Here is an 11,113-nt window from a genome sequence, read left to right as displayed (position 1 = left end):
ACCTTTGTGGAAGAGCTGTTCATGGGGGGCAAAGAAGGGTCATGGTTTTGGGCAGCAGCTAAGAAACAAAAACCTCAAAAACAATATGAAGGCTGCACAAATGTCACACAGTTCCTTATCCCAGCCAGGGATGATGAGGATTGCCAAGGGTACCACCAAAGCCAGGGGAACAGGCCAGAGTGGGGGAAGAAGATCCCCACCACAGACACAGCCTGGGCAAGGCTCCCTGAGAGGAAGGGGTAACAGTTGTGCTAAGTCCAGATCAGTTCTCACCTCTTGAAGAGAAAACCGAGCTAGGGCCATGGGCAGTTCACCACAGTGGTCCATTGGGGGTTACAAATACATGCCATTATCCCAAAAACTCCTAAAAAATGAAGATATTGGATAGAACTCAGGAGAGAAAGTAGCAGAGAACTGTATCTAAATGGTCAGATAGGAAGGAAAAGGAGGTCCTCTTTTTGCACTGCTGCCTCTTACCAACTCCCAAATTACACATCAAAAAGACAGGAGGGGAGCATTTCCAAGATAGGAAAGTAAGGAAGTTAGGAATAGAGTCTAGCTAGAATCAAAATTATTTTAATTTCTAGATGAATTGAGTAAAAAGCAACATAATGGCCAATATACAAAATAACAAATGGCACAAAAGAGGTGCATATAAGTACTCCTATTTTCACTTTGCACATAAAAAGAGAACAAAGGGACAGTCAATAAACCCAAGCAGCACCACACATACAAGGATAAGAGAAATACTGTTGTTCTAATGCACTCTGCATAATCATCCAGGGTGCTCCCTGTTCCAAAATATCACTAAAATTGCAGATGCAGAGAGACTTGCAAGAAAGAGACAAGAACATACCTGTGAAAGGAAAGACGATTTGCAGTTATATTTGCTCTGTGTGAGTTACTTGAGCAGAAAGCAGTAATATAGCTTTTAAGAGAGAAATTTTCACACAAACAGCAATAAATGGGATGGGGGCAAAGGTCCGCATGGGCAGATTATTCCAAAAATTGCCTTCTAAGGGATGTCTCATTCCTCCTTCCTCTAAAGTATTTGTATTGACTGTAGGCAGCAGTCAGTGACTGGAAAGACAAACCACTTCTTACCGCTTCTGGCTCCCTCCTGCAGCAAGACCAGAGCACCTTCCCACCTGCTGTGTCCCCAGCATGACACTGAGACAGGGTTTTTGATCCTTCCTGGAGCACCAAAAGCAGCTGCTTGGGTGGGTGCTGAGTTCCAGTCTGTGCCTTCTCTCTAGTCAAAGAACATTTCACATCCTCAGCCATATGTGACTGAGAGAGGTAAAAATAATCTTGTCATCTTTTTTTTTCATTGATGTGCAGTGATATCTCCCCGATTCATTGCTGAAATGAACCAGAATTAATCTCAGCCAAAATTCTGCCTGGTGATGGGAATGCACGTATTAGTGATACACATCAGCACACCTTCCTTCAGGAACACTGCTATCTGGATAATATCAGTGAAGGTCAGCAAAGGGAAGGTGGGGCAGGAAATTACTTGAGAGGTTATCCCAAATTTAAATAGAGCTGACAACTGCACAGCCGGATTTGTGGAAATCTTCCTTTTCATGGCCTCCCTCATCTGAGGTAGATCAGGAACTCAGGTCTTTCTGTGCCCACAAAGTTAAAATAAAAATATTCACCTGGCCTTAAACTCCCTCTCTGTGAAAATGTGTCCTGACACCCAAATCAGAGCAGGAACTCTCCTTCCCCCAACAGCTGCCCACTCCCAAAAGATGGCATCCCAGTTCCTGACCTCTCCAGAGCTGTGCTGCAGCACTCTCATGGTAGCTTTTCCCTGCCTCTCAGGCTCACCTGGCATACTCTCCCACCAAAATACATCCATTGCAGGCAGTGGTTGCTGTTTCCCCCTCTCTCTGCAACCCAAACCTTGAGCTCATTACCCTCTGCAGATGTGGTGGCTGGAAGCTGGGGGACAGAGCAGGGTACCCTCTGCTGACCCCCCTCCATAACAACTTTAATGTCCCACAGCCTGGCTCCTACCCCTGGAGAAGATGGCAGGCATTCCAACATGGAGCTGATCACATGAGCTGCACATTAAGAGGCCTTATTTTTTGTTGTGTGTTGTTTTGGTTTTTTTAAGACTTTATTTGTCTAACATGCTTGACCAAAAATTACAACACTCAAGTTATGCCAAAATGATTAAATAATCTTTAAGCTTTCATACCTCAAGTACTTTAAATGATATTTTGAAGTAACAGTTGCTTTAATATCCTTTCCACATAAAAATACACAGTATTTGGAAGATACCTTAGGAAAAATTATTTTTAAGAGAATATTTTATGGTTGACATAGAAATTTTGCTGAGGCTAATAAAAGGACCTGTTCCCTTCACTTCAACATTTAAGTGCCGTGAGCGAATGTAAACATTTCAGACTTTAACATACAGCCAATTTCCTGCCACATTTTTTGTAGACCACTTGAGTTGTGACTAGATAAGCCACTTTTATTCTAACTACATGCTATTGTTCATCTTCCCAATGATGATAGGAGTTCATATTCAACTATGAATTTCAGTTCTTACTGATTTATAAGCTGATCCTGAAATTTCTACACCAGTAGCTCTGACAAAAGTGGCCCCATCTGAATTAATGACAGACTGCTCATGCACTTGTGAACCACTCCCCCAAAATCCAGTTTCAGGTGTCACCTACTGTTTTGGGTTTCATTTTCAGTAAAATAAACCCAGCACATTAGTTTAGACACACAGTCACCCAACAGATTACCAGAAATTACAGACCTGTGACTTGTCATGTTTTTTGGGGGTCTAGTGGCTTCTTGTGGGTCCACAGCATGAGTCAGTTACTGGGCCTGAATGTCTTGGCTCCAGGCAGCACCTGGAAGAGCTGCTGCACATGGGAAGCCAGTGAAAAGCAGAGTTTATGCCCACCTTGCCGAGAGTTGAGGCTCACATGGCCTGATTTGGCAACACAGGTATTTTAAATTATTTGTATAATGTACATGCAGCTGCTACGTAAAACTCACATTTACATCCATATAACACACACGATTCTCCAATGCATGTGTGCAGGTGTGGGCTATGCACAGATCTGCAACCAGCTCTGAGCTGGCAGTGCTGTGGTGTGCCCAATGTCTGTGAACAAGATTAACGCCTAGATGCTGTCAGCCCCAAGTTCAGGATGCCCACATTCGGAATACAGCAGTTAAATTATCTCCATCAAGTCAAAAGGATGTGTTTGTTGGTTCAAGGCAGAAATACATTTTCTTGCAAGACATGTCTGAAGCCCTGGGGTTTTTTTGGTGGCTTTGTAATCAATTCTTAAGCTTCTGCCTAGGACAGGACTGAAATCCCAGCAGCTTCAATACCTTTGCTAGCACTGCAGGAGAGCTGCACGGGCAGTACCGTGGCTGTGGACCATCCCAACCAGCTCCTGACACATCCCCTGCTTTGCCTGGTCCCAAAAGCAGCTCAACAGGTGGGTTTCTACTGGGTTTGTGCTGAGCCTCTCTCAGCAGTGTCCATGGGTGGGCAAACAGCACTACCAGGTCCCCTGAGGTGACCTCTGCTCTGCACACTTTGTTGTGTACCCACAGCCACCCAAAAGGGAGTGCTTGAACTACACCTGGGTTGATACCTTCCCCTTGACATCCATGTTTCCCAAGGACAAAATTATCACAAGGACATTTAACCACTCCTGCTCAGGGCTAAATTCAAACCAGTAATTTCATAATTGGCTGCATATCCTATTAGCAGTTTTTAAACCAATGGTCCCAGTAGGTTTTATTTAAAATACCATTACTAATCATTAGGTGGGCTCTTTGCAGGTTCTCTTTCTTTTTTCCTTAAATACAATAACATCTTGTTTTACCATATGAAAACACAGTTATATTTTTTCTTCCTTTTTTTTTTTTTAAGGGAAATGTCATTCTTTTTTTTTTTAAACAGGCGAGGCCAGGTTACAAATTCCTGAGTTTATACTGCACTTAACACAGTCTCCCTTCTTAAATGCTGAGCTGTTTACAGCATGCTGGCAATATGCACCATTTCCCTTGCCATCTGTAATGCCAGATGTAGTAAAACTTCATTTCAGTACAGTGAATTAGGGCCTGTATTGCATTGGTTTTGAATAGATGCAAAGACTTAGACCTGGAGGACTTGGAGAAATAGCTTTCCTCCTGTGACTGGTCATTTGTGCACCATCTTTTATATTTGCCATGTTGATTACGGAAAAACGTCTTTACCATCATTTTTATTTTACCAAAAGCTCACTGAAAAACATCTGAAATGAGGAAATCCTAGTCTAAACACTTATGTTTAAACTGTAAACTTTCTTAAAGAAACATTTCTTTGAAAGACATTGTTCTTTTAATAAGTCCAGTATACAGTATGTACAAAGGCCCCTACTAGAGATAAATATATATATATATATATGTATATTTGTATGTGTGTATATATATATATATATATATATATATATATATATATATATGGAATGCATTCACTTTTCTGTGTTCACAAACATTTTAATGGTGAAATGTTAGTCTTTAATCTGGTTCTGGCACCAAAATGTCTTTGTTCCTTGTCCACTTTTGTTACTCTAAATTTATCTGTGAAGAGCTAGCAGGGAGAAAAAGAAGAATTTTGCTTTTTTTGTTGAATGGTTCCCTACTGGGATTCTCAGCCAGCAATATAAAGTTGCTTATGTGTTGGGTACAACTTTAAATCCTCATTATAATCATGTGTTCCTTGGAGTAGGTAAGTCAATAACTATAGGCGGATTAAGTGGCTGGTAATTCACAGTGCACACAGATGCATTCACATAAGTGGTGGTTCCATCAGCCATCACACCATAACCTAAAAAGGAAGAAAAATTCTGGTTACTCTCATTATTCCTTATTATCTTCTTTCATTTTTTAATTCCCTTTATCACGCAATGATAAGGGCCACATTTTTTATTACTCAGAAGGAATTTAAAAATTATCTTTGTGGAAAACATAAATGTTCCCTGAATCAATACCATCTTTGTCCTATAGAATAATTTTTTAAAATTGTGTAAGAAAAGCAAAATGGGACCTCAGTAGCTGGTGGCTATTATCTCTGGCAGCCAGCACACTAAACCACCTTGGAAAGACAGATACTTCTCTCGGCAGAGATTTTTCTCTTAAAACCTTTTTAGTTTTGGAAAGGATGCTTCTGATCATTTAGGCTTGCAGTCATCAATGCAGCAAACTTTGGGCAATTTTAATCTTCCCACCTTTTCTTCCTGTCCTGTGTTGAACATCCTTTAAGCAACCAATGAAGAAAAAGCATTGCTTGACTGAAGCAAGTACCTCTGCATGTGCATCAGGGCAGGATTTGCCTAGTAGGAACCTCTTCTTGGTATGTCTTTGAACTTGTTGACCAAACTTGATGGAAAGCCACTAAAATGCCTGCCCAGGCTGAGAAAAAATGGCTTTATTATTGAATGCATTGGCTAACCGACAAGGTGAATTCACACCCTAAAAAACCAGAACATTTCCACAGGAGAACACACACAACCATGTGTCTCACCAGTGGTGAAAAAGCTTCAGCTACGTCTCATGTCTGGCTAGACACCCCAGGCAAACAATTCCAAAGTTAAATCTGCAGAAAACCAAATTTTCAGCTGCAATTTCTGTAGAAGTACGGTGAAATGCTGTTTCAGAAAGTAAAGAACAGCCTTGATGTTATCAAAAAGAAGACACACTCTCCGTTGTCAAAAATTTTTTAATGAATCACTTAAAAAAAAGTTAAGTTTGATTATATGAATGCCTAATGTTGGAAACTTTCACTGAAATATTATGATCAATATGAAGAACTGCATTCATGCAGTTCTTTTCTTCCTCAAAATCATACATGATTTTGAGGAAATGACCTGGTACAAAGCATTTGTACTAAGATTCAATCTCACCTTTCATAAAGTTAATAGTGAAATGTATTCATTACTATATACACACACTAAGTTCTAGCTATTCAAACTCTAGGTACTGAGGACCCTATGTTTTCTCTGAATGCAATTTTGTGTCTTTCACAGCACTGAAAATTGTATAATTTGCAAACAAAGAAATGGTGGCCAAATTCCTTTTTTTTGGTTCCTTAAAACACCCTGAATAATGCAGGGCCTCCTGCACCTTCCATGGAAAGACTGCACTATAATTAGGGCCCAGGGAGGGAAGAAAACTTTGTCAGGTTCCTGTCACAGGAATTTCTTTAAATCCCTTTCTGTTTGCCACAGAACGACTGCTCTGAGGAAAACACAAAATGCGCAGAGGACAGTCAGCATCGCGGCTAGGACTTTCTGTCTCCTTGGCTACACATTTGAAGAGACCAGACACTTCCTTTTGCAGGAAGATTCCTAATAGTGCAGCTTTCATTCCTGTCCCACTGCCAGCAGAGTTTTCTTGGACATGGCCTCAGTGGAGTACTGGCTATACTGGAAAAAACAGATTTTTACCCAGAGCCCCTGCCATGTTGCTTGTCCCTTCCATGGGTGCATCAGCGGCAAGCCCATGTGCAGAGGGATTTTTTGGCAGACATGGTAGTGCAGAGAGGGAATAGGGAAGAAACATCTCTTATAAGTACCTCTTCCTCCCAGATGTTCAGTAAATGACTGCTGCAGATGTAGCTATGCTCACTCCAAGGAAGAACTCATCTGTTCAAACGATGCTTTCTCTCTACAAAGTGCAGATTCGTTTGCGCAGGCTGCCTGCAATGGGAATTCTCCTCTGCAGAGATTTAGCATCCCACTGAAAAACAGGCTCTGCAATTCCCCATTTGTTTTCTCTAAATTATGATAGTTAACAAGAAGAGTACCTTGTTTCTGTGTTTTGCTACCTACTGTGCCAACTACATTAATTCACAGGATTTACTATTCTGTGGAGGTGCCATTCTCTTTCCTCGAGAGCCAAAGCTGGACTTGGTTTCAGCAGATGTGATTTTGTTTACCTGCCTGAAGCTTCATGGCTTGCTGTTTGCTTATATCCCCTGCAACCCTCTTGGCTTATAATTTCAGAAATGACAATGAGTTTGAACTGTATTCACCAGCTCTCTTGGCTGCAATATCAAAGACTGCTCTAACAGCATTATTTGTTTACTTTGTGATTTAACAGCACTTTGGACATTAACCAGGCATTACCAGGTCACTGCAGATGAGACACACGAGGAGAATGAACCTAATCCTTGAGCTATAAAATAATGATCTGAACATCTTATCCATTAATTTTACACGACCAGCCATGTCACTTCTAATGTGCTGTGGTGAAAACCTCCAGCATCAAATGAGAGAGGGATATCTTAGGAAGGGTTCTTCACAAAACCAGAAGTATCTGAATGCCAGCTCCTCCAGTTTTTCCATCTCTGCACTGCTGAGACCCACAGAGATCCTACAGCAAAGGCTGGAGCAGTCCCAGAAGCAGAAAACTGGCAGCTATGGAGTACCTTTTCTTGCCAGTAAGTTAACACTGCCAAAGATGGATCAGCTGATAATACACACGTACATGCCAATGGTTCACTCCTGCACAGCCCACTGCTTTCTTCCTGGGGTGGCTGCACTGCTTGAAGCCTTGCTGCCTTGCTTTGTGAACAGGACAGGCAGCATCTACCTTTCCCTTTGCCTGGAGATGAACTCCTGCTGTCACTGACTTCAGCAGAGCATATCTGTCACCATTTACTTGGCTTGTGCAAAATGAACTCTTTTTTTTCCCCCCAGTTAAATATCAAATAGTCAACAGAACCACTTGTTTTGTCTGAGCAAAAAATGTTTCCCCTGTCAAAGCAACCAAATGCATCTGTAAGTATCTTGGAACTTCTACACCAATCAGTAGTGATACCCCTCTTCACTTCAGCTTCATATACAATCTGATGGGGAGAGACAACAGTTATTCTACAATCTTGAAGATCAAGCCTTAGAAGCACCCCTCAAAACATTCCTACCCCTTTTACAAGCACAGAAGTTGACACACAGAGATCTTACATGAATTATTGTGAAGCACAGATTCTGCTGAGGAAAAAAAATCCCTCCATCCTAATATTTAGTCACTTTCTGTAACTACTGGACTCGTGTTCTTATTTCAAAATTCACAGTAATCATCCCTGTGAAGGAAGCATTAAGCTGTTTTATAGATGTATAAAATGAAAGATAAGCTCAAGTACAAGTATGACATGTGGATATCAGCCAATTTCACCTCTACATATACAGCTAAATACGTATCTGAATTCAAGAAGTGCTTCAGTTCAGACACTCAAATTTGAACATGCTGGTTAGGACTTCTCTGTTTTCCATTTCTAAAAACATATCTATAAAAAGAAATGTGCTCTGACCTTCATGGATATGTCCAAAAACATGAAGTCTTGGCTGTATTCGTCTCTGGACTGTGTTCAGCAGCTCAACACATCCTACTCGTTGCATTTTCTTAGGAACCCAGTCTAGAAAACCTTTGGAAAAGAAATTAAAGCTTTAAGAGAAGAGAGGTTATCCACACAGCTGTGCTGTTATACAGCATTTTTGAGATATCATGTCTCATGGCTTTTTACAAACAGCCACACAAGAACTGAAATGGCAAAAACTGTGTCTACCTTGGCATGCAGAAAAGGAAGGAAAGAAAAATACTGGCAGAAAACCATAAAAGCTCATCTGGATAAAAAGGACTATGATAACTCTTTCCAGTTTTTTTTCAAAGAATAAAAATAATCATTGCAATCAAAGCATTTTTTTGCACTGTTGTTAATGGGATAACTCAATGCTTTACCCCTTTTTCTTCCTGAAGAGAATGAGGTATAAAGTGCAGTAAATCCAAAGGGAGCCTCTAAAGAATTTAAAAGAACATTTAACTATTTAAAACCAGTCCTGGGACCTACTTTTTTTAGACTGAACACTTGGACCAATGTAATGGAATCTGTGCTGCCAATACTACAACTCTATTGTTACCACATTGAATCCTACAGTAGCGGAGCTCAGGTGAGGAATCCACTACATGCCCAAAAAGTGACATCCTTGAATTAAACCACTTCATGGCACAGCAAGCCCCACTTCCCCAAACTGATGAATCTCAGATAGGAAGAGAAACTCAGGCCTTTTGCAGAAGATGTATTTAAGTGCTGCATTTACTTGCACAAAAATTGTGTAAAAATGTATTTCTTATGAAAATAGACAGAAATGTTACATCAACTTGCCTCTTTGTCTAAAAATACTGCAGGGGGAAGTTTACTGCCAACTGAAGTCCATGTTTCTTTCCAAGCAGTAGTATAAGAAGGATGTTGTATTGGAGTGTTTGCAACAATCAATCTGTTTTCTCTCTATTGTTCAGTCATTTTCATCAGGCTCAGATTTGGAAACCTAGAAGATAAAATCTTCCTGGTTTTATTTTGTTGTTCTGACATTTTCCCTGCAAGCCTGTCATGGCTTTGCATCTCTTGGATTTTCTGCAGTAGTGTGAATATATTGTGCTTTTAGCCAGAGGTACAGAGCCTGGACCTGGTTTTCATACATTTACTTTTGATGTCCACTCAAGCATGGCTAAGCCAAGCAACTGGTTTAAAAGACCAGAAGCGTGGTATTCAAGCTCTTGGAAAAGCTCTCAGATTTGCTAAAGCTTCAGGGTAGATTCACACATTGAGAAATACCTCTTTAGCTGGCAGTGCTTGAAAACTGAGCTTGGTAAACTGTGAGGTTTTAGCAAAATGGCAAAAGTTTGCACTTGTTTCATAGCTACTCAGAGAGCTAAGTCCAATTTTCAGAAGAAAAAAAAAAAAAAAGCTGGGAATGAGGCATCCCAAGTGCCAAAAAGAGGAAGTTCTGATCATGGTCAAAGACCTGAAGGTGCTTTTTGCTGATTCGCACCTGTCAGGGAATGTAGAAAAAGAAAGTCCTGCTGAGCTACAGCCAGGCTGAGCAATGCTCACTCCTGCTGAATTCACATGTGCCATTGAAGGGAGGTCAAAATTCTCCAGAGAAAAACAATACTTATGATATCAAAGTGAGGCCAGCAATTCCTCTGGAATAAAGTAATGTTTGGCTTTTTTTTTTTCAGAGTAAACATATTATAGCCATAGGTTTTATTACTCCAATGATTTGAAACAGTTAATTGTCAAAATGTCTGAAGTGAACATAAAACCAGAAGTATTTCCACTTCAAAAACTTCCAAAAATCCATAAAATTAACTTCTCCATTAAATTAAGCATTATTTATGTTGAACATGTTTTTGTTTACATGCATTATCACCCTTCTGAAGCCTTCCCATATGTTTGCAGCTTATTATGTACACCTGACTACACAGACTAAGAATAATTGATTACACCTAGCTAACAATTAGAGTTCATCTTAGAGTTTTTTTAATGTTTGGTTACTTGAAACAGGTTTCTGCAGCTGTCAGGAAAGTATAAATCTTTGTCACAGACTATCAAGCAGACAGTAGCAAATGAAGACTTAAAAACAACGAAAAGAATGTGAACTTTTGGAAGAGAAATAAAAGAATCATAAATGGAGATCTTTAGGAAACAAAAATATGCTGATAAGGAAATGAGCATGAACACTGATCCCATAATCACAAATTCTGTATTTCATAAGCTATGAAATACATTGCATATCTTTGTTAATAATAATAAACAGGTTACTAATAAAATGGTCCAAAATAGCTGTTTTAACCTCTTTTTGTTCCCATTCTGTGTGAACCTCCCATCTATCCCTGCCCTAATTTCATCCCAAAGCCCTACTCTAAACCAGAAGAGAAAAATTATGTGGATTTTTGTTACATGGCTAAATGAAAAACAAAATTCATTAACTCTTTATGGTGCTTCTGCATCTAAATCTGACCATTTCAAATCTATGTAATAATGTAGTATCAATTAGTTCAGGAGGATACACACTCTTGAAGTGAGGGAATCAGAGAGCAGCAGAAAATAGATGATAGGCTGAATTTAGGAAGCCATGCTGGAGAAAAAAAACCCCAGAATTTGCAGAGATTGCTGCAACTGATTGCTATTTATGGTCGTTAGGAACAACTCCAGTGAAGTCGAGTTCCAAGATCAGAACAACAGGAATCAGCTTTCTGGTTAAAATAATTGGCTGGGGGGGGGGGGGGGGGGGGGGGGGGGCAA

The 11,113-nt window shown here is 40.2% G+C and overlaps 1 protein-coding gene across 6 annotated transcripts in view; it reads right to left on the bottom strand.

Moving 5' to 3' along the window:
• Positions 1–560: 560 nt before the first annotated feature.
• The window catches only part of MPPED1 (metallophosphoesterase domain containing 1), a 62,546-nt gene continuing 51,993 nt past the window's right edge, over positions 561–11,113 (bottom strand). For 4 of the 6 annotated variants that reach the window (XM_041426781.1, XM_041426780.1, XM_041426782.1 and 1 more), the window contains exons 6-7: positions 8,339–8,452; positions 561–4,855 (exon numbers count right to left, since the gene is read on the bottom strand). In XM_041426781.1, the coding sequence (XP_041282715.1) occupies positions 4,737–4,855; positions 8,339–8,452 (233 nt within the window). In that variant the 3' untranslated portion in view covers positions 561–4,736. Of the gene's footprint in view, positions 4,856–5,331; positions 5,440–6,637; positions 6,726–8,338; positions 8,453–11,113 lie in introns of those variants that run through there. The other 2 variants (XM_041426784.1, XM_041426785.1) reach the window with 2 other exon arrangements.

This window comes from Onychostruthus taczanowskii, unplaced genomic scaffold (assembly GCF_017590055.1).
Source record: "Onychostruthus taczanowskii isolate IOZ18803 unplaced genomic scaffold, ASM1759005v1 scaffold95, whole genome shotgun sequence".
NCBI lineage: Eukaryota > Metazoa > Chordata > Aves > Passeriformes > Passeridae > Onychostruthus > Onychostruthus taczanowskii.
This window is presented reverse-complemented; position numbering and strand designations above follow the sequence as displayed.